This window comes from Microcebus murinus, chromosome 9 (assembly GCF_040939455.1).
Source record: "Microcebus murinus isolate Inina chromosome 9, M.murinus_Inina_mat1.0, whole genome shotgun sequence".
Classification (NCBI taxonomy): Eukaryota; Metazoa; Chordata; class Mammalia; order Primates; family Cheirogaleidae; genus Microcebus; species Microcebus murinus.
The window spans coordinates 15,126,657-15,151,336 of NC_134112.1; the positions used below are offsets into that span (position 1 = coordinate 15,126,657).

A 24,680-nucleotide genomic window follows, 5' to 3' on the forward strand; every position below is an offset into this window, starting at 1 on the left:
AGTATTTATTTTTGTATATTTATGTGAGAGAAATTATTTAGTTTTCACTTATAAATAAGACAGGAAAACCTTATTTGCAGTAACTTTATCTAATGGTCCGTGGATGAGTGCTTTTATGCAAAATAGTCAAGAGGCTAGAATTAACTTTTCACATTGGCTGCACATTTGATGTCCAGACTTGAGCAACATGTGGCATCTTATTATAAGACTAACACTCAGGATTCAATTTATATTTAACACATTTACTTCGGAATGCACACATCATCTGTGCCACATTTAATGTTAACTTTGTAATGATTTCTATTTCTTGCTTGTAGATACATAAGTAGAAGTGTTTATTTGTTGCTTTTTGTAATTTTCTTTTTTCAACTTTAGACTTGGTTGATTAGTTATTTCATATTTTATATTGCTATTAAAAACAGGTCAGTTTTGGGGAATAACAAAAGCTCCTTGAGCTTGTTAAAGCAACCTAGATTAGGTTGATTATTATTAGCTACCTTTTTACGGAAATGTGTAACTTTGAATAACTGTACTTGTACTTTCCTTTTATTGCTATTAGTTTTTAAAGTTATTCTTGGAATGTTAATAGTAGATACACCATCTTTGTTTTCAATACTCTCTTACTAAATAAACAGCTAATAGCTTATGTATATTTGGGGAATTAAATTTAAGGCAACTTACCAGTAGACATGAAATACTATTTTTTTTAAACTAGGTTTATTGCTCTTCAAGTTCTATTACTATTCTTCTAGCTAGCTGACATGATGGCCCCCAGTGACCCTTACCTCCTATTATTTATGCATTTGTGTTCACCCCTCGCACACGTGGTAGACCTGTATGATCAATAGAATATCATAGAAATGGCAGTGTGCACCCTCTGAGGGTAGGTGATATTTAAATCATGGGGCTTCCATTTTGCTGTCTCTTGGAGCATTCATTCTGGGAAAAGCCACCTGTCATGTTCTGAGGATACTCAGGCAACCCTATGGAGGGGTCCATGAGGCAAGGAACTGAAGCCTTCTGCCAAAGGCCAGCTCCAACTTGCCAGCCATTGGACTGAGCCATCTTGAAAGCAGATGCTCTAACCATAGTCAAGCCTTACAATGGTTGCAGCCCTAGCTGACATCTTATCTGCAACCCTGTGAGAGATCCTGAGGGAACTACCCAGCTAAGCCACTACTGAATTGCTTACCCACAGAAACTGTGCAAAATAATACATATTTATTGTTGTTTTAAATTAGGAAGTTTTGGTAGCTGGGTGTGATGGCATGTGCCTGTAGTCCCAACAACTCGGAGAGGCAGAGGCCAGAATATTCGTGAGTCCAGCCTAGGCAACATAGGGAGACCTTGTCTCTATAAAAAATAATAATAACAAAATCCATAAGTTTGGGCATAATTTGTTAAACAGATTAAATAGATTGCTAATGCACCTGCTAACTACATTTTAAAACATTTCCTATTAATACATAGTTTATAGTTATTTTTAGGCAGAAAAGAAGCTTCTGTTATGGTTTGTTGAGTCATTTTCATAGGAGATTGGGTAGTGTGTTATATAGGCATTGACTTTAGCACATTCATAACTGAACTTGATTTTTGGCTTCACCTCTACCCACTGTGCTTGAAGAAATTATTTAAAATTTCTGATCATCATTTTTTACTGGAAATCTGTAAAATAGGATAATGATACTTAACTTTCCATGGTTTCTGTCCCACTCCAGGATGAAATGAGATTATCTGATGTTTAATCTTTAACGCTGTGCTTATTATATTCCATCATTTCCATGTATTCACAGATTAGTCCCTTTCCATGTGAAGATGCAGTCCTTTGCCCCAGAGGTAAAGACTTCTATAAGCATTTGAATTCAGTTTCTGCCTAGTGTTTCATGTCTGTCTTATAATCTTCAATAGGCAGAGCACTTGTTACTCTACAAGTCATTTTTCTTTCACCTAATTTACCTAATTTTTTTTCAAACTATGAATCACCTGAGGAGTGATTTTCTTCATTTTTATCTTGCCTGGAGTAGCAGAGCTTCTTGAATTTGTGGGGTGATGTCTTAAATATTTTGGAAAAGCTGTTCCTATGTTTTTTTTTTATCTATTTTTCTTCTCTGGATATCCCTTTGAATATTTTTTTTAACCTGGTTTCCATTTCACTAATCTTATTTTTGCCCGGCCAATCTTCTGTTAAACTGTCTATTGACTTCTTAATTTCAGTTACATTTTTCAGTGTAAAATTTTTCATTTGATTCTTTTTTACAGATTATAATTCTGTGTTGAAAATTTCTATATTTCCATAAATTTTCTCTATATTTTCTTTTTTTTAATTTGTTTTATATATAGTTATTTTGAAGCCCTTTTCTGCTAACTCCAATATCTAGGTCATGCATCTGTTTATTTTTATGGTCTTTTTTTCATCTTGATTTTTGGTCATTTGATTCTGCATTATGGCATAACTGGTAATTTTTTATTGAGTCTTCAGTATGAAAAATTGTAGAAGCCCCAGTAGCTTTTTTTTCTCCAAAAAGGAGTCACCTTTTCCTTCACTAGACAGATATGTTGGGGTTCCATATTTTAATCAGGGATTGAACTAAGTTGAAACTCTACTGAAGTTTTGATAAGTATTTGTGTCTTCTAGGGACCAGGGTTCCAACTAAATCTGTGGTATTCAGCAGTACGGAATTTCCTGACGGCTCCTGATCTCTAATTCTTTTCTTCTCAGCACATCAGGGCAGCTGGTTTGCATTTTTGAGGCTTTCAGTTGATCGTTTTAGCCTCACACCTTATGCAGCTTTAGAAACTAACAATTGTCTTAACTGGAAAAAGTTGCACTGTGAAACAGGCTCACTTGTTTGCCTCTCTCTTCCACTGGGATCTCATCCCTACAAGTCTCCAATTTTATCACTCCATCCCCTCAAGCACCAAAAGATTTGTGGCTTTCCCTACCCCCAGCAATGACTATCTTCCCAGGCAGAGCTTGGATTTTCAGACTCTTGTCTTACACCCAGAATTAGTAAATGCCTCCAGGAAGAAGGTGGCTATAGAATGCCAGTTCACCTCTCTGCAATTTCCCTACCACCCTGGCATCTTGACCCTTCTAGTTCAGGTTGCCTCAGCAGCACTTGGACGTCTTGGAGAGATGTATATTTCATCAAGCTTTTCTAGTTATTCTGGGTGGGAGCATTGATGTACCTCACTACTCTAATGTTAGCTGGAGTGTGAAGACTAAATAATTATTTATTTAATTTCAAACTGTTAAGGGCCTACAGATATTTATGTTATATGGAGACACTCTATAATGCTAAAGTCAGGGGCATTGGTGTGCCTGGCACTAGGACAATGTTCATTATACCCAGTAGGTAAGTTTTTATCCCTCAGCACCCTTCCTCCTCCCCTGTTTTTAGTTTCCAGTGTCCTTTATGTCTTTTGTGCCCATGAGTACTGACCATTTAGCTTCCATTTATTAGTGAGATTATGTGGTATTTGTTTTTCTATTCCTGAGATACATTACTTAGGATAATAGTTTGCAGTTCCAGTTCTAATGGTCTACAGTTCCATCTAAGTTGCTGCAAATGACATTCTTTAATTTTTTTTTTTTTATGACTGAGTAATACTCTATGGGGTGTGTGTGTGTGTGTATAAATATATACTATAGATACGTGTGTGTGTGTGAAACACCTGTTTCATTCTTCTTCTCAGCACCATTTATTGAACAGGGCGTCTTTCCCCAGTGTATGTTTCTGTCTGCCTTGTCAAAGATCAGTTGGTCATAGCTACATAGTTTTATTTCTGAGTTCTCTATTCCATTCCGTTGATCTATGTATCTACCTTTATACCAGCACCGTGCTGTATAGTTTGTATACACACACACACACACACACACACACACACCTCATTTTCTTTATCCACTCATATGTTGATAGGCACTTAGGTTGATTCCCTATCTCTGCAATTGTGAAATGTGGTGTGATAAACATTTGAATGCAGGTGTCTTTTTGATAAAATGATTTCTTTTCTTTCGGGTAGCTACCCAGTAGTAGAATTGCTAGATTGATTGGTATGTCTACTTTTAGCTCTTTGAAGAATCTTCATACTGTTTTCTCTAGAGGTTGTACAAATATGCAGTCCCACCAATAGTATATAAGCATACCTTTTTCTCTGCATCCATGCAAGCATCTTTTTTTTTTTTTTTTTTACATTCTAAGTATGGCCATTCTGATAGGTGAAAAGTGATATCTCATTGTGGTTTTAGTTTGCATTTCCCTAATGATTAGTGATGTTGAACTTTTTTTTTATGTCTGTTGTCCATTTGTCTATCTTCTTTTGAAAAGGTTCTGTTCATGTCTTCTACCCACTTTTTTCAATTAATTAATTATTATTTCATCATCTTGTGGGTGGGTACAAATGTTTAGGTTACATATATTGCCTTTGTCACACCCGAGTCAGAGCTTCAAGAGTGTCCCTCCCCCAGATGGTGTGCACTACACCCATTAGGTGGGAATATACCCATCCCCTTCTCCCCACTCCCACCTGCCTGACACCCAATGAATGTTACTACTATATGTGTACATAAGTGTTGATCAGTTCATATCAGTATGATGGTGATGAGTACATGTGGTGCTTGTGGTGCTTTTCCATTCTTGTGATACTTCACCTAGTAGAATGGGCTCCAGCTCTCTATCCAGGTTAACACAAGAGGTGCTAGATTACCATTGTTTTTTGTGGCTGGGTAGGACTCCATGGTATACATATATCACATTTTATTAATCCACTCATATATTGATTGATGGGCACTTGGGTTGTTTCCACATCTTTGCAATTGTGAATTGTGCTGCCATGAACATTCTAGTGCAGGTGTCTTTTTTATAGAATGCCTTTTTCTCCTTTGGGTAGAGGCCTAGTAATGGGATTGCGGGATCAAATGGTAGTTCTAGTTATAGCTCTTTGAGGTATTTCTATGATACTTTCCACAGAGGTTGTACTTGTTTGCAGTCCCACCAGCAGTGTATGAGTGTTCCTACCTCTCTGTATCCACACCTGTTTCATTCTTCTTCTCAGCACCATTTATTGAACAGGGCGTCTTTCCCCAGTGTATGTTTCTGTCTGCCTTGTCAAAGATCAGTTGGTCATAGCTACATAGTTTTATTTCTGAGTTCTCTATTCCATTCCGTTGATCTATGTATCTACCTTTATACCAGCACCGTGCTGTATAGTTTGGTTACTATTGTCTTGTTGTATACTTTGAAATCAGGTAATGTGATGCTTTCAGATTTGTTCTTTTTGCTTGAGATTGCTTTAACTATTTGGACTCTTTTTTGGTTCCAAATGAAGCTTAGGATGATTTTTTTCTAGGTCGGGGAAATAAGACATTGATATTTTGATGCGAATCACATTGAGTCTGTAAATCACTTTGGGCAGAGTAGACATTTTAATGACATTGATTCTACTGGCCCATGGGCATGAGATGTTTTTCCATCTGTTTGTGTCATCTGTAATTTCTTTTATCAGTAGTTTTCCTTGTAGAGATCTTTCATCTTCCTGGTTGAGTATATTCCTAAGTATTTTGTTTTCTTCATAGCTATTATAAATGGTTTTGAGTCCTTGATTTGACTCTCAGCTTAATTATTGTTAGTATGTAGAAATGCTATTGATTTGTGTACATAGATTTTGTAACCTGAGACTCTGCTGAATTTATCAATTCTAGGAGTCTTTTGGTGGAGTCTTTAGGGTTTTCTACATATAAGATTATGTCATCAAACAGTGATAGTTTGACCTCTTTTCTGATTTGGATGCCCCTTATTTCCTTCTCTTGCCTGATTGCTCTGGCTAGGACCCCTGGTACTATGTTGAATCATAATGGTGACAGTGGGCACCCTTGTCTTGTTCCAGTTCTTAGGGGGAATGCTTTCACCTTTTCCAAATTCAATATGATATTGACTGTGGGTTTGTCATTTATGGCTTTTATAATTTTGAGATATGTTCGTTCTATTCCTACTTTGTTGAGGGTTTTTATCATGAAAGGGTATTGGATTTTTTTTTTTTTTTTTTTTTTTTTTTTTTGAGACAGAGTCTCACTTTGTTGTCCAGGCTAGAGTGAGTGCCGTGGCGTCAGCCTAGCTCACAGCAACCTCAAACTCCTGGGCTTGAGTGATCCTTCTGCCTCAGCCTCCCGAGTAGCTGGGACTACAGGCATGTGCCACCATGCCCGGCTAATTTTTTTTTTTATATATATATCAGTTGGCCAATTAATTTCTTTCTATTTATAGTAGAGACGGGGTCTCGCTCTTGCTCAAGCTGGTTTTGAACTCCTGGCCTTGAGCAATCCGCCCGCCTCGGCCTCCCAAGAGCTAGGATTACAGGCGTGAGCCACAGCGCCCGGCCGGTATTGGATTTTTATTGAATGCTTTTTTTGTATCTATTGAGATAATCATGTGGGTTTTTTTTGCTTCTGTTTATGTGGTGAATCATATTTATTGATTTGAGTATGTTGAACCATCCTTACATCCCTGGGATGAAACCCACTTGATCATGGTGAATTAACTTTTTGATGTGCTGCTGAATTTGATTTGCTAGTATCTTTTTTTTTTTTTTTTTTTTTTTTTTTGAGACAGAGTCTCGCTTTGTTGTCCAGGCTAGAGTGAGTGCCGTGGCGTCAGCCTAGCTCACAGCAACCTCAAACTCCTGGGCTCGAGCGATCCTTCTGCCTCAGCCTCCCGAGTAGCTGGGACTACAGGCATGAGCCACCATGCCCGGCTAATTTTTTTATATAAATATCAGTTGGCCAATTAATTTCTTTCTATTTATAGTAGAGACGGGGTCTCGCTCTTGCTCAGGCTGGTTTTGAACTCCTGACCTTGAGCAATCCGCCCGCCTCGGCCTCCCAAGAGCTAGGATTACAGGCGTGAGCCACCGCGCCCGGCCAGATTTGCTAGTATCTTATTGAGGATTTTACATCAATGTTCATGAGTGATATTGGTTTTTAGTTTTCTTTTTTCATTGTGTCCTTTCCTGGCTTTGGTATCAAGACGATACTGACAGTGTGCCAGTCTGCTGGATCATAGGTCCTCTGGGGGGTGGACCTCTGCATGGTATCGTGCGGGCGGGGATGTGTGTGCAGGGTGTGTGTGTGGAGGGAGGTCTTGTTCTGCTTGTTGGTGTGCTGGGCTGTGGGGGCTGGACTGCTGGATGGCTGGAGCTGTCTCACACAGGTCCTCTTGCATCTGCTACTGTGAGACCTCTGGAGTGGCATTGGTGCCTGCTCCATTTGAATTTCTTGGTGGGAAGGGGACGCTTGGCTCCTAATTACTGGCATGAGAGAACGTCTGCTCTCCCTACTCCCCTCCTGGCCTGGTAAGGGTCGATGTAGACACAGTTGCAGCAAAGCTAAACCCTGTGTAGACCGGGTGCTCTGGACCCAAGAGTTTGGAGTGGTGTTAGCTGTGGCAACCCAGGAACCGAGGCCAGCAGGTCCCTGCTGGCCCTGCCGTGTGATGCAACATCACTGTACAGTCTCCAGACAGTTCCCTGATCAATACTGAGGCTCATGGTGGTGGTGGGAGGCCCCCTCACAGTTCAAGTCTCAGTGTTCTTGTGGGGAGTGTGGGGCCCTGGGGTTTTCTCCTTTATCCTTTCCCCATGTTGTGTAGGTATCTCTCAGGTACCTTCCTATCTTGGCAAGTGGGTCTCCCTGTCCCTGTCTCCCTCACTCTGAGTGTCTCCCATGGCTTCTCTGATGATTTACAGTGCTCTCTTTAAGAGGGCTCATCTGTAGGTGGGCATTTACTTGCAAGTTTTAATTGTCTCCTTGAAAGCAGCGTGTTGTGGGCTGCTTCTAGTCCACCATCTTGGCCTTCCTTCCCCTATACACTTAATTTTAAAGGAAATGCCAATGAGTCGATTATTTTTGTGAACTTCTATTTTGGCCAGATTTATGCTATAACAGTTTTAAATATATGAACTTTTATGTTTCTCATTACTTACTAATGTAAAATAAAATCTTATTCTTAATCATTATTGTAATAATTTTTACAACTATCTTTGATTTATTAATTTATGGTCATTATAGTCAATATTGATTAATAACCGTATTCCATAACTACAAGGCATAAGAATATTTTATGGAGCTGTACCAAACTGTAAGGTTGAACATACAAGGTTAGTAATAATACAAGTCTGTGTCCTCCTGTTTTCAACTTTTGAATGTATTTTACCGGTGAAGTTGTAGCAATTGATACACCCAGTTGACAAAGTGAAGCACAGAGATCTTAACTTTTAGCTATAGTTGTACTTTTTGACAGTCACTGAGGAAATCATTGGTGGTTCCCCCCTAAGAAGTGTGTTTAGAGTCTTTCAAAACAAATCCATGACGTCTGTCATTTTTCTCTGCTTTTCATGCAGGAGGAAGAGAGTGAAGAGGAGCCCAAACTGAAGTATGAAAGGCTTTCCAATGGGGTAACGGAAATTCTTCAGAAAGATGCAGCTAGCTGCATGACAGTCCATGACAAGGTAAGGGAACACTGCGAGAGCATTGTTCCGTAAGTCGTTTCTGTTGTAAGTTTGTTTGTACTTTGCAGTCCTGAAACTTTTGTTGGTGGTTTTCTTACAGTGATCATGTCTCCCTGCTACTATTCCCTTCTTCCCTACTGACAAAAAACAAAACAACAACCCCAAATATTTTGTATATGTGTAAATACCCACGCAAACACATACAATACATTCCAAGTGTATATTAAGTAGAATTTATATAGTGATCGATGTGGAAACTCAATCACTGAATTGCTCAAATTACAAAGATTAGATTAGGAACATGTAAAGATTAGAAAATGTGAAGCTCTCTTTTATGAGGAAGAAGAGATTATATTGCAGGTGTTAGGAATCAGTAGAAATGCCCCAAATTATTGCTTCTATGTTATATGAATGAATGTGTATGTTCCATATCTGAGTTCTTGCTATAACAAATCTCCCACTAACTTTCTGAGTCCAGGCTAAGTACTGGTGGCACGGTTAGCCTATTCTTGGACCTGAACAGTCTGTGTCTTAGTCGGAATATTGAGGTCAGGGAGTTTGTGCTGTCCCTTTCTTCCTCCCTGTGAGCCTATGAGTCTTAGTTCTTCCACAGTAGGAGAACTCCCCACCTCTCCTGCCTTTATATCCTGTGTTACCAGCAGTGTTGCTCAAGCTCCTGCCGTGCTAATTCCTTTTTACTTCAGATTTTGTTCCATTGTAAATAGAGTCCTGTACTCACTCAACACTTTAACAGTGTTTTTGTTTAGTCTTGTTTTGCCAGAAACCCCCTCCTTTGAGGTGCCTGCTATAACACCATCGACCCCTCCTCACTGCTGCCATCTCCCAACTTCCTGTCACTGTCCCTCACTCACTGATGACTGGTTTTGCAGTTCTTCAACCTAATTTACTTCCAGTGACTTTCACTGCTTACCTGTTTCATCTCCAAGGCCACATGCTGGATGGTGTCAGCACTTGGAACAGGAGGATTTCCAGTCTCCATCATACTCTGTTGACCCCTTTTAGCCTTCAAGCTTTTGTGTTCACTTTCCCACAAACCTTGTTCTGTGACTTTGTGGAGTCCTGATCTCCAATCCATTCTTTTTCTTTTTTCTGTGCCTGTGAAATGATTAATTATTCTAACTTTACTTTACCAGCATCTGAATCCTCTTACATCTCTGATTTCCATTGTGCCTCCCAGCCAACTCTCAACTCTGAATAGTGAGTGCTCTAATGCCCAGGGCAGCATACAGACTTATGTGCCTACGTAAATTTGTCACTAAAAATACTATTATTTATTTGTTCTTCATCAGATCCTTTAGTCTTCAGTCTCCCTTCTCAACCACTGTCCCTTCCTTCCCAGAAGATAATGTCATTTTTATTTAGGAACATTGAAACCATCAGGCATGATGAGCCCCAGCTTCCAACCCCTTTCCCAACTCCTCTGGATCCACACCCATCTTAACCCACAGGAGGATTTCTTCCTCCTGTTCAAGGCCCTTTTTGTCCACTTTCTTCTTCACATCATCTTATTTCCTCCCTTTTCTCCCAGAGATATATGTTATGTCATAGGACATATCTAATGCCAGCCCCAGGTACCCACTAATCTACTTGCTATTTCTATAGATTTGCCTATCTGGGATATTTCATATAAATGCAATCATACATTATTTACTCTCTGCGTCTGGCTTCTTTCACTTAGTGTAATGTTTTTGAGGTTCATCTGTGACATAGAATCTATTGGTACTTCATTCCTTCTTATTGCTGAATAGTATTCCATTGTATGGACACACCATATTTTGTGTATCCATTCTGTTTATGGATGTTTTGCTGATTTTAAATTGTGGATCTCATCTTTCTTCTCAAAACTTACCATGACACCATTCTCTTATTTTCTCAATGATACTCATGACATCATGATACTCCCTTCTGTTTCTTTCACTTTCCTTTATATCCACCTTTCCCTTATGTGTTGATTTTCCCAGGATTTGGGCTATCCATCTACATTTCTTCTTAATTCGTACTTTCTCTTGGTTTTAAATCTCATGATTTCTATGACTACCTATGCAATGACCCTCATCTGAATAACATGCTTATTTATCTAGGTGCCTCCTAAACATCTCAGCCTTTCTTCTTTTTTTACCTGAAACTCAGCATATCCGTAATGAATTCATCTTATTTTTCCTCTAAACTGGCATCTGTTTTCTCTTCTCTGTTCCATTTGGTGACATCACTATCTCCTTTGTCACCTAAGTTAAAGATGACTCCTTCTCCCCTTCCACCTAGCCATTCCTTAAGTCCTAGTGATTTTCTTACCACCCTTGTTCTAGTTTAGGCCCCCATCTTCTCCTGCTGTATAGGTAAATACGTGAATCTCTTGTGCCTCTGATTTTCCCACTGTAAACCCATCTGTCAGTTGGTTGCCAGAATGATCTGTCGAAAATACAGATTATAAAACCCTTGTATGATTTTCATCATCTGCTAAAATTGGGCTCTTTAATATGGTATGTAAGGCCCACTACCATCTTGCTCCCTGTATATGAGGGGACTTCAAAAAGTTAATGGAAAAATGGGATTAAAAGATAAAATTTTAAAAAATAAACTGTATTTCTCAATATAAGCTCCATCAAGGTCCAGACACTTTTGTAAGTGAAGATACCAATCATTTACACCATCTCCAAAGAACTGAGGGTCCTGGGAATTTAACTGTGTCATTCCAGTATTTTTTACATTATTAACTGAAGAAAAATTGGTGCTCTTTTAAAGACTTTTTAAGATTAAGAAACAAGACCAGGTGTGGTGGCTCACACCTGTAATCTTAGCACTCTGGGAGGTTGAGGTGGGAGGATCGCTTGAGCTCAGGAGTTCGAGACTAGCCTGAGCAAGAGTGAAACCCCATCTGTACTAAAAACAGAAAAATTAAGTGGGTGTGGTGGTACATGCTTGTAGCCCCAGCTACTTGGGAGGCTGAGGTGGGAGGATCGTTTGAGTCCAAAAGTTGGAAGTTGTAGTGAGCTGTGATGATGCCATGGCACTCTAGCACAGGACAATAAGACCAGGACTCTTGCCAAAAAAAAAAAACGTTAGGAAACAAAAAGGAGTGAGAAGTCATCAAATCAGGACTGTAAGGTGGATGCCTAATGATTTCCCACTGAAACTATCTCAAAATTGCCCTTGTCTCATGAGAGTAATTAGCAGGGGCATTATTATGGTGAAGGACTCTCAGGTCAAGCTTTCTTGGATGCTTTGATGCTAAAGCTTTGGCTGACTTTCTCAAAACACTGTCATAATAAGCAGATGTTATTGTTCTTTGGCCCTCCAGAAAGTCCACAGGCAAAATGCCTGGAGCATCCCACAAAAAACTGATGTGCCTTGACCTTTACTCTTGACTGGTCCACTTTTGCTTTGACTGGACCACTTCCATGCCTTGGTAGCCATTGCTTTGATTTTGCTTTTTCTTTAGTATCATACTGATAAAGCCATGTTTCATCTCCTGTTACTATTCTTTGAAGAATTGCTTCCAGATCTTGATCCCACTTATTTAAAATTTCCCCTGGAAGCTTTGCTCTTATCTGCAGCTGATCTGAGTGCAACGGTTTGGGCACCCATTGAATGGAAAGTTTGCTCAACTTTAATTTTTCAGTCAGAATTGTGTAAGTTGAACCAGTTGAGATGTCTGTGGTGTTAGCTATTGTTTCTGCTATTAATCATCAGTCCTTTTCAATTAGGGCATGAACAAGATGAATTTTTCCTTCACAAATTGATGTGGATGTTCTGCCGCAATGGACTTCATCTTTAACATTGTCTCCTCCCTTCTTAAAATGAGTTGTCCATTTGTAAACTGCTGATTTCTGTGGGGTATTGTTTCCATAAACATTTTGTAAAAATCAGTGATTTTACCATTCTTCTACTGAAGTGTCACCATAAATTTGGTGTTCTTGTTTCAGTTTTAGCAGAATTCATGTTGCTGTGATTGGGGCTTTTTTTTTTTTAAACTAGTCTTATTCTTCTTAGTGCCTCAAACTAGATCTTGTTCGGACATGTTATAATGAGTTAGTATGAGTTTATTTTGGTGCAAAACATTTTGAAATCTTTGTATAGTTTTTTTGTAATATGCATTTTCCATAAACTTTTTGAAGACCCCTCTAAGATTGGTGTACGTCTTACCACTTTCTGCCATAAAGGTGGTGCTCTGGGAGCAACGCTTGGGTGTTTTTACTCACAACCCCACTTCCTCTTAAATCCACTCCCATCCTGAGCCCTTTCCTTCTGTTAATTTAGGCATTCATTATTTTTCCCTGGAACTAATACACATATGTATCATGAGCTAATCTATTTTCCTTTAGATATGCTTTCACTCTAGTCCATTCATAACACTTCTACTAAAGAGATCTTCCAGAAATTCCAATCTGATCATGTAATTCTCCTTCTTAGAATTTTTTATTGGCTTCCCGACGTCTTAATGATTTGGACCTGCTCACCCTGCTTTCCTCTGCTTTTCCTGCCTTTCATCTTTCCATAAATATTTGAATGCCTCTTATTAGCTGACCTTTTCAACCTCGTCACCTGTTTCTCCCACTGGGCATGAATTAGATGCTTCATCCATTATAAAACTGCATATAATTTCTTGATTTTTTCCCCTGCTTTTTATGTGACTCCATGAGCAAGTTGTATCCACTCTGCCTAAATAGATCCTTACCGCAAGCCTACCTTATCTGCCTCAGTGTCTATTTTCTACTTCCTCCTTTAAAGTTTAGCACAGTTGACACCTATTATGTTCCAAAGGGTCTTAGAGACACTTCTATTTTAAGCATATTCATTGAATTTAATTGTAATTACTTAATTTTTAATATCTATTTTCCGCCATAATTCCATAACCTTTTTAAGTCACCTTTGCTCTTTAAGCATGTTATAGTGCTTTTTGTCTATTGGTTGAGTGTACCACTAAGTGAATGAAATGAAGAACAAAGTTTGTCTGCTCTGAGGTCGAACTTTATCAACATTGTCCTTAAACCAATGTGGCCAAAGAGCATGGTGATTGCAAGTGGTAGTCAATGCTAACTTTTAGATCATGCACTCTTTGTCTGAGAGCCATGATTCTGATCCAGCTGAGGGTATTTCAGCTTTTAATACTGGCCCTAACTCAGCCACTCATTGACTGTTTACAGGGAAGTCTCATCAATTCCCCAACTTAATTCCTCATGAGTAACTGAAGGTGCACTCTATGCTCTAATGCTGTGAATACTATAAGACACTATGAGAAAGGTAGAGGATATTAGGCAGCTGACCAAATTTGAAATGTACTACTTCTTGTCTCTTTTGTGATGTCCAAAAAACTGCTTACCACCTCTTCTACTTGTTTATTTACTAAAAGTCCAATCTTTACAGACTTATATGTACAAATTACTTTAGTTGCTTACATAAAGTTCAAAGTAAAAGCAGGTGTGTTTAGTGGATTTCAAAGGATGGGATGGTCAATCTGATAGTTTATAAAGTGAATCAAGTTTCTATAATTCAACATGAAATGGACTAATGAAATTATTCCTTTTCCATCCTGGATTTTAAGTGCTTTGAGGTTAGAAACAAAAGTCAATAGTTACAGAAGCTCAAGACTTGTAATGGGCTGGAAGGAGAGTAAAATTTGAAGCATTTGTATTTATATTCTGTCACATTTGTGGCCAGTTTTGCATTTTTTGTTGTATTTCAAGTAGTTAAAAGCATTAGCAAATGAATATAGGACTCATCCATAATTTTAGTAGTTAAATAAATGTGATCAGCTTATTAAACTTTTTTTGAAGAGCACATATTCATTTCTAAAAGAAAGTAGGAATAACTAATCTAAATGGTGAAATGTTTTCCCAAACAAGAGGTCATAAAAACAAATCACTGAATTTCTTTTTCAAAAATATTGTAACATAATTATAGTTTTAGGATGAAACTATTAAATCAAAATAATATTTTATGTTTTCTTTCTATCTTAAATGTTAAATGAATAAAACTAGTAATTTTGAAAAAAAATGAAGAGAAGGAATTAATATTTGGGTAAAGTACCCTGTATGGAATCTCTAAAACTTCCGTAAAATAAAATGTAATTAGAAGTTCAAAAATAGCCTTTACAGAGGTGTCAGAGAATGACACAGTATTAAAGTATTTTAAGGATCCAATCTCCCTTGGTTTCCTAACAAACTAAATACAGTATTTATGAGGAGAATCAATACTGTGAGATACTTGGGGTGCTGTGAGCTTTTAAGACCCATTCTTTTACCACAGATAGCCTCAGAATGGAGTATTGTTTGTTGTTAGTTCATATCTTGTGTGGTGTTTCTCCCTTTAAATATTGTCAGAATGTCACAGTAGAGATAAAATTACAACCATTTGAGTCCCCTATTTCTGATTAGAATGTTCTTTTGCTCTGGAGGAAACATTCCTGTTTGGTTTAAATATTCAGACTAATTTCCCCCCAGAATTACCTCTTCCCCTTTCCCTTCCAGCGCCCAAGCATCCTCTTTTCACCAGGCTTGCTGTCCGCCCTGGATGACTAATCGTCATGGCACCTGGTGCATTCAGGCAGGCCTGTGCAGCGGAATCGTCATACCTAGTTATGTCTGCACACCTGATGTTTTATTAACCAGTATTGATTTTTTTACCCTGGGGACTTTTTTCTTCCTGAAAAAAGGCAACCTTGCAGGAGTGAAAGGCATTGCAGGGGATGAATTTCTAATGAACCCCTTCTTTCCCTTTTTGTGACTCCTCTTTAATGTAGCTTCATATTTTAAGTGCCTGAACTGAAATTTCATTTTAAGCAATTCCATTTTGATAAATCCTTTTAAATCTTGACTTTCTGTAAGGTTATTTTTTAAAGATTGTGCTGCTTGACTGAAACGCTTAGTAGTGCCTGTAAATTTGAGCATTTCATTATGGGTTGCATTGAAGCATGTTCACATGCAATGAAATACAGAAAATTTTGGACTATTTGAGTAATGCTTAAAGAAATAAAACGGAGGAAAACTCTCATGTCATATTTTAGGTAGTCCTAAAGTTTCTTCTGGTTTGCTTAAGTGTTAGTGCAGAGAATTAAAGAGTAGGAGTTGTGAACTAGTTCTATATCATAAAATGAATATTTTGCTCAAGTTATTTTATGACAGAAAAGGATTTTTTCTGCATTAGAATATAAACATTTACACTCAGTATTATACATTAACTTTTATTGAGGCATATTAAAGCTAACTGAAAGCATAATATATCTGGGTTTTTTGGTACCTGAATATGGCTTGGATTTTTCAATCTAAAATATATTTTGTTTTTTGTGTGCATGTGTGCAATTTAAATGATAGCACAGATTTACACATTTGCCATAAATTAGGGGGAGTTTCTTAATCATTCCTTGCTGACTTTGAGTTCAGCTGTAGGTTGGTCGTGCTTTCACGGCTGCATTTTTAATTTACTGCCTCAGTCCATCAGGCATTGTGTACAGACTGCATACACACCATTAGTTGTCAGTAGATGAGGGTCCTCATGAGTCATTCTGACAGCTAGCTTGCACTATCACAATAAAATAGGCCCTGTTCTGTTATTTCCCTGAAGCTGGAAACAAGCCTTCTCCAAGGAATGCATATCTTCCGAGACATTGCAGATCATTTATACATTAAGCATCTTGACTTTCAAAATGGTTTAATTACTAATTGTGTATTAATAGTACATTAATCTACCTCTTTGTTCTTCTTACAGTTTTTGGCACTGGGCACACATTATGGCAAAGTTTATTTACTTGATGTCCAAGGGAACATCACTCAGAAGTTTGATGTAGTAAGTATATGGTATAAAATAATGTATGGCTAAACTTTATGCTAAGAATATGTGCTTTAGAATATGAGTTTTAACAGTTTGTTTTGACAGTATAAAGAGCATCTTTATCAATTAAATCAGTGCTAAGGATATAAATCTGAACTTCATTGTATATTCTAAAAATTTTAAAGGTGACTTATAAAGAAAGAGGTCTAAATATATATATTATTTATTTTGACTGGGTATCTTTTGTATATTTAATATAAACTCCATGTAAAAATCCATTTTTATAAATCTGTTTAATTATAATTCTTTAATTATAATCATCCATTTGACTTTAAATTGAGCATTCAGAATACTCTTTTGTGGTTTTTTTTTTTTACATTGTAATAATGTAGAATATCTAGGTGAACTGTTACTAGAAGAAAAAATGCTGCTTTGTTGGTGAATAATGGTGCTAATTTATACTCAGGGAGTTTGTGGCATCCTAAAGTACTAACCCCTTCATTTGGTGACTAATGTCAGTTGTAAGTACATGCCCTGTCATCTTACTGAGATCAATCTTATTGATCACCTTACTGAATCAGCTTATCTCTTCTAAATACATAAAGTTAAAATATTTTATGTGAATGTTTGGATGCTTGGACTCTTGGGATTATATTGATTGAAAGCAAAGAATCAGGCTTTTAATTTTTTTAGTTGTGATTTGGCATCGTTGAGGATAAAAGAACTATTGAATTTGAGGCTTGATTTTGGTGTTTAAGGTCTACCTTAAAAGTATCAAGAGCTTCTGTGGTTGTGTGAGTATTAACATTTGTGGTTAAAAAGATGATTGTTTTGGAGGACAGTTGCTACTTTTTTGAAAAAACTGTGAGTGCTTTTCAAAAGATCCATCATAAGGTATTTGTGTAGCTTCTAAAGGAGGCTATAGTTTCTGAAGCTGAAAGGAAAAGGGGTACCTTGTTTTGCTTAAAAGAAATGGAACCACTGACTGATGACAGACTCTTTGGAGCGGCCCAGAAAGGGCAATGTGTGCTGTAATCATACTGATACATCAGGCAAATTGTGGCTTCTTGTTTTACTTTAGCATCCCTTTCAAAGGACAAGCGAAATAAACTTTGACCCTCCTTTATTTACCTTCTGGATGCTGGACGTGCATCTTGATGACCTAAGTATTTGGTCTTTCAGTCGCCATCCATTAAAATATGTTAGCTGGTGGTGGCCTAGGGCTGTTTTTTGTTGAGTCATGCATGCCTCCTCACCTTTAGAAAAGACTTTGCCTGTATGGTCTCTTAAATTTCTTGCTCCAGTGTAATTATTCTCTGATACTCTGCTTCTAAGTAAGTCTTTTTAATATTGTATAGAAATGACAGTGCTTGCTTGCCAAGGTGCATGGGCATATACCATTAGTTCTATTACCAAAAGTCAGTCCTTGTATCTACTCTGTAAAAGCTTTCAGTTATATCTTCTCTGATGTCAGTTTTATGTCAAGTATATCCTACATCCATCCTCTTTCAGGTAATTTGTGGTATCACCCATAAATTTACCCAAATCTTTCTTCAGTTGTTTTTCAGTCTTGCCTATATGACATCTTTGAAAATTAAGCTCTCTATAGCTTTGCACGTTTTTTTTTGCAGGGGTGGATTGGGGAGGACATGGTTTGGTGCTATTTCTGTGTATTTACTCAGGCAGTTGGTAGTCTTCTGTTGACAAGTTTTTCATAAAGCCATGGCTTCTTCATGGTCATCATCATATTAGCTATATGGCATTCAAGTGACAAGTTTCAGATTTTTGTTATGTTTTGAGAAGAGTCTTAATCTCATGTTCTCACCTCTGAGATTTTCCCCTTTCTGATGATGGTGTTGCTTTTGTAGGGGTCTGTATCACTCTTCTTATAAACGGATTCTTTCCAATTCCAAAAACATTGTTCTGACTTCGATTTGCTATCTTTGAGTGCAATGGTTGCCATAGTTAGTCAAGAACTTTTCTCTTTAGTAGAAACACAGAGAAACAAACATTTAAAAAATTAATGAATAAACATCCCTGACTTTAGTTATCACTTCTAGGTAATTAATTTAAACAAATTAAAATTAAGTAAAATCATACCTTACATTTATATAACATTTTTTATTTTCTCATGAAATATCTTTTTCACCCATTCATTGCATTTAAGTTTTGATTCTGGTAATAAAAGTCATGAAGCGGTAGTTTCTAATCCTCACTAACTGGTAGGAATTTGTTTGGCAGGAATCAAGGAATTGAAGAATGATCAAGGAATCATTCTTTTTAAAAGATTTCCCAGGTGATTCTGGTATTTGAGTTGGGATGGAATCATTGTACTAGAGGGTATCTAACTTTACTTTAAATATATGTGATATAAAATAAGAAATAACTAAACAAATCATTCTGCATGTTGCAAAAAGATATTTCTTTTTCCATTAATATTTCAGAAGAAATGCTGTTAGGCAGAATCTATTAAAGTTAAGCATATGCCTGTCATTGCAGTTGCACTCTTGAATATGTACTCAAGAAAAATGCATGCAATGCATATGTCCCCCAAAAAACATATAGAAGATGTTAATTGTAGCTTAATTCATAAGCGCCTCAAACTGGAAATAACTTAAATGTCCAATGAATGGATAAATAAATTGTGGTACATTCTTAGTAATTAATAAGAACAAACTATCAATACATCCAACAACATAGATGAATTTCACAGACTTAATGTTCAGCCAAAGAAGCCAGACAAATGTGTACATGTGTATGATAACTTTTATATGATGATCAAGAAAAGGTAAAACTAAACTATGATAATAGAGTCAAATAATGATTTGACCTTGGAGGGAACACAGGGGAATCTTCTGGAGTGCTGAAAATATCCTGTCTGATGATTTCCCAGGTATACACACATGTAAAAATCACTAAACTATGTATTTGAGATTTGTCCATTTGATTCTGTATGACTTGTACCTCAGTAACATACTTGCACAAACACCTACATATGTGTATGTGTCTTTAGTTGATCTTGAGCAAAGCTCAAACTGTCCTTGTCTGTTGAGGCAACCCTTTCTGCTACTCACTTATAAATATCAACAAATTTCCTACGTTGGTGTCAGAGATCTTTATGTAAGTGAATCATGCCATGGAAGTTTCTCCCATGGCTATATATTCTTCTGTGCTTACATTAATAGGTTAATAGGATCCTGTGTCATACTATGTCTATGTCTGTGATTGTTCTATTAATCAGGAATGACAGCTACTCAGGTGACACTTTATATGTTGATACCCAGATTTCAGTATATTTGATGGAATATTCAGCATATATGTTAATTAAAATGCTTTAGCCACAAATGGTTTTTTGAGATTACTTTTAGATACTGCTTTATGTTAACTCAAACCTAATGGATAAAATTCAGTTTTACTTAACTCACAGAATAAAATAACATGACTTAAAAAGTCCTTAGAGGATCTCAGATTCTTTTTGAATTCCCACATGATATTTTTGCTCATAAGATGCCATGAATCATAGTATAGTCATCTGTCACTTAACGAGTACATTCTGAGAAGCGCTTCATTGGGAGATTTTTGTCCTTTTTGCAGATGTTACAGCGTGTACTTACACAAATTAATGTGATGGAGCCTACTCTACCTCTAGGCTATGTGGTGTAACCTACTGCTCCAGGTCTACAAACCTGTACTTCATGTTACTGTACTGAATACCATGGGCAGTTGTAATACAGTGGCAAATATTTGTGTATTTAAACATATCTAAACACAGAAAAAGTACAATAAAATACAGTATAAGAGATGAAAAATGGTGTGCCTGTACAGGGGACTTGCCATGAATGGATCTTGCAGGACTGGAAGTTGCTCTGGGTGAGTCAGTGAGTGAGTGGTGAGTGAATGTGAAGGCCCAGGACACTACTGTACACTACTGTGGGCTTTATGAACACTGTATAGTTAGGCTACACTAGATTTATATTAAAATTTTTTCTTCTTCACTAATGTATTTATCCTTAGCTTACTCTAACTTTTTTTACTTTATAAACTTTTTAATTTTTCAAGTTTTTTAATAACATAGCTTAAAACAAACACATTGTACAACTATGCAAAAGTATTATATTTTCTTTCTTTATATCATTATTTAATAAGCTTTTTTCTATTCGTAAATTTTTTTTTACTTTAAAAAATTTTTTATTAAAAACTAAAGTAAACATACGTTAGCCTAGGCCTACAGAAGGTCAGGACCATCAACATCACTGTCTTCCACCTCCATATCTTATCCCACTGGAAGGTCTTTAGGGGCAATAACATGTATTGCCTATGATAACAATGCCTTCTTCTGGTATACCTTCTGAAAGACCTGCGTGAGGCTGTTTTCCAGGTAACTTTTTTTTATAAGTAGGAGTACACTCTAAAATAACAATAAAAAGTGCAGTTTAGTAAATACATAAACAAGTAACAGACATTCATTGTCATTATCAAGTATTGTATACTGTACGTAATTGTATGTCCAATGCTTTTATATGACTGGCAGCACAGTTTTATTTGTACCACTATCACCACAAACATGTGAATGTTGTGTTGCTACGTCACAATGGTGACAATGTCACTAGGCAAAAGGAATTTTTCAGCTTCATTATAAACTGATGGGACCACCATGGTATATGGTACATGTGGTTCCTCCTTGACTGAGACATTGCTGTGCGGCATATGACTGCAGGTACTTTCTCCTTAATAGCTTCCACTTTCCTTAAGCATATTAATTTAAAGCTCACTAATTAAGAGTATTTACTTGGAAGCGATTATCAAATTATTGTGCCATCTGTCTGTTGAATATTTTGGAGCATTATGCCATATGTTTTAAATATTATTCCTTTAAGTATGCTAGTGGGAAAGCAAAGAACTCCACTGATAAACATAAATTTCTACTGTTTACCTTTGGTTTTTTTTCTTTGCTAGAAATAGAAAATAATGAGGCTTTGTTGTGAGGTGCTATGACAGGAGATGTTAGATAAATACTTACAAAATAGACGATTAACAAAAGGAAAGGGATAAACAAAACAGGAGTTTAATAGACATTTTGTGTTAAGGTAAATATTAAATTTTTAATTAATCTTTGAGGCAGAGATGGTGTTCTGGGAAAATTCTCAAACTGCGTTTTTCCTCTGCTCTCTGATCACAACAGTCAGCACCGAGGATTTCTGTGGGGGTTTTCTGCATACACCATGCAGTGGACACCAGTGGGGCATCCTCTGTTTCAGTTCCAATCCTGTCTACCTGGAGATAGCATCAGGTCCCACAAGTTGAGGGTTCAGTCCCCAAGCCTGACTCCTTCCTACCAGTCCGTATTCTAGGCCTCCAGAATTCTGACCGGCTGTTTTCAAATTAGAATTCCCTTGACTCCCTCTCTGCATTGGATTAATTTGTTAGAGCAGCTCACAGAACTCAGGGAAATGTCTACTTATGTTTACTGGTTTATTACAAAGAGTATCTTAAAGGAAATAAACACGGAGCCTGGTGAAGAGATACACAGGGTGAGGTCTAGAAGAGTCCAGAGTGAGCTCCGGAGTTTCCCCATGGAGTTGGAGTGTTGCATCCTTCTAGCACATGAATGAGTTCTCATTCACCTTCCTGTCTGCCTCCATATGTTCAGCTCTTCGAAAACTCTCCAAATCCAGCCCTCTTGGGCTTTTGTGGACAACCATGTAGACAGGTTATGGGACAGGACTCTGTCTGGAATTTGGGTCTTATGACCCACAATCAGAAAGGTAGAGAAGATTAGAATCCAGGCTTGCGGCAGGTGATAGGAGAGCAGGAGAAGGTCAGAGAGATTGTTTTCTGAGGCCTAACATACCCAACATTGTAACAGAAGACCTTAGCAAGGGCTTTGGGAGTTATGAGCCAGGAACCCTGGAGGAAAACCATTATGTATATCATAACACCACAGGTGGGTTGAGGGTTCTTCTTGAACTCTATATAGCAGAATCTATTGGTATTTCTAGTCCTCTTTTAGATTTGAGATTAAACTGACAGACTGTATTCCTTAGTTGCTAACTCATACCGTAGAATTTTTTTTTATTTCTTTTTTATTTCAGCATATTATGGGGGTACAAATGTTTAGGTTACGTGTGTTGCCTTTCTCTCCTTCCACCCCGAGTCAGCTTCAAGCGTGCCCATCCCCCAGATGGTACGCATCACACTCATTATGTATGTGTATACCCATTCCCCTGCCCATCTGCCAGACGCCCCATAAATGTTATTCCTGTATGTCTACTTAGGTGTTGATCAGTTAATACCAATTTGCTGGTGAGTACATGTGGTGCTTATTTTTCCATTCTTGGGATGCTTCGCTTAGTAGAATGGGTTCTAGCTCTATCCAGGAAAAGAAGAGATGCTATGTCACTGTTGTTTCTTATAGCTGAATAGTACTCCATGGTATACATATACCACATTTTATTCATCCACTACACACTGTCGAATTTTAACACTTCCTAATAGTTCTCTCTGTTTCTGGTTGCCCTCCCCCAAGTCTAACCATCATATCTCTGAGAACATTCTGTGCCTCCTCATTAATTCCCATATAAAGTCCTAACTTTTTAGCTGAGCATTCCAGGCCCTGTTCATGTGGCTGAAACCTACCTTTCCAATCTTAGTTTTAGTTTCTTCTCTCTCTAGTCATATTGACCCACTCACCACCTTCCAAATATTGCCTTTGGCATACTTGTTTCTAAGCTTTTAATCACATTTTTTCTCTCTAGAATATACTTTTTCCATTAAGCTCCATCTTTCTAGGTATTTGGAAATACGGCCTTTGTGGGGGTAATTAAATTTAGGTAAGGCCATGAGAAAGGAGTCCTCAGATTAGCTTCCTTATAGGAAGAGACTCCAGAGAACTCAAACCAACTCTTACCATGTGAGGAAATAGTGAGAAGGCTTCTGTCTGCAAGCCAGGAAGAGATCCCTCACCAGAACCCGACCATGTTGGCACCCTGGGCTAGGACTTCCAGCTTCCAAAACTTTTGAGAATTTAAATTTCTGTTAAGTCACCCAGTCTAAGGTATTTTGTTATGGGTGTCCAAGTTATCCAGGACTTCCAGCTTCCAAAACTTTTGAGAATTTAAATTTCTGTTAAGTCACCCAGTCTAAGGTATTTTGTTATGGGTGTCCAAGTTATCCAGGACTTCCAGCTTCCAAAACTTTTGAGAATTTAAATTTCTGTTAAGTCACCCAGTCTAAGGTATTTTGTTATGGGTGTCCAAGTTATCTAATATAAAATCTGAGCTTTAAATCCTACTTTTGGAATGTAACACTTTTATTCAGCAATACTTAAGTTTTTAATATACCCTCAGACTTTTCCTAGTTGCTGTAGGAAATTTATAAAGTCATCAAAATTTAGAAGCTGAGGAAACTTCAGAAGATCATTACAGATATAAAAGGTGCCAAGTAAGGCAGTCTGAGGGAAACTGGGCTCGAACTGCTCTGGTTATGTGTTCCTTGCCCACCCACGCATCTGCCCTCCTCTCACCGTATGTTCAAGTCCTCCCTGAGGTAGGTAGACATTCTTATTAGATCACTTCCCTAACCTAAGTTTAAAAGGATATTTTTGTGACTGGTTCCTCATCTGTGAATGATCACAGTTTCATTTTTCTTCATGGACTTTGGGACTTAATTATCTTTTAGACTGCACTCCTGACCTTTTGTTGCTTTTTGTTTTTTTGTTTTTTTTTGGCTTAGAAGAATTTATTTCTAATATAAATCAGCTCCTCTTTTCTCTTTCCTTTGTGTTGATATATAAATGTTGTTTGGAAGATCAGTCATCTTCATGTTTCAGCAAAAGAAATGCTCATCTTCCTTCTCTTCTCTCTCTTTGCCAATATAATCCTGAAAATTTGGTGTTCCTTGAAGTTTCTTAAATTGCATATTTAGTATTCACAGACACCTCTTTTATCCTTTGTGGCTTAACCATCTCCTTCTTTGTGTCACCTCTCCTTCTTGAACTTGTACATTTGTTAAGGTTATTTGCCATAGTATCATTTTTCCCATAGAATACTAACTTTCTGAGGGCAGTTTCTTTGTGTAATTTGTCTCTGTATCCTCAGTGCTCATTTAAAAAGCTGGCGAATTGATAGATGTGAAAGATTGATAGAAATTGGCTTAACTAGTACAAAGTTCCAAATCTGAAAAGTTCTGTATATCTAGACTTTTCTAGATAATCAGAGTTTTATATCTTTGTTTCCTACATCAGGATTATCCTGTGTACATTATGGGGAAATGTATAGACCTGACTGCTTCTTTGGGAGTTAATACAGATACCATACATTCTTTTTTCCCCTGAACAGCCCAGCTATTTGGGGCTTACTCATGTGGCCAGTGTGATGTTAGGATGACTATCC

At 37.4% G+C, this 24,680-nt stretch overlaps 1 protein-coding gene across 3 annotated transcripts in view; it reads left to right on the forward strand.

Moving 5' to 3' along the window:
• VPS41 (VPS41 subunit of HOPS complex) overlaps positions 1 to 24,680 on the forward strand; it is a 178,902-nt gene that overhangs the window by 26,808 nt on the left and 127,414 nt on the right. For all 3 annotated transcript variants that reach the window (XM_012777598.2, XM_076006294.1, XM_076006295.1), the window contains 2 exons: positions 8,395 to 8,502; positions 16,228 to 16,305. In XM_012777598.2, the coding sequence (XP_012633052.1) occupies positions 8,395 to 8,502; positions 16,228 to 16,305 (186 nt within the window). The remainder of the gene's footprint in view (positions 1 to 8,394; positions 8,503 to 16,227; positions 16,306 to 24,680) is intronic.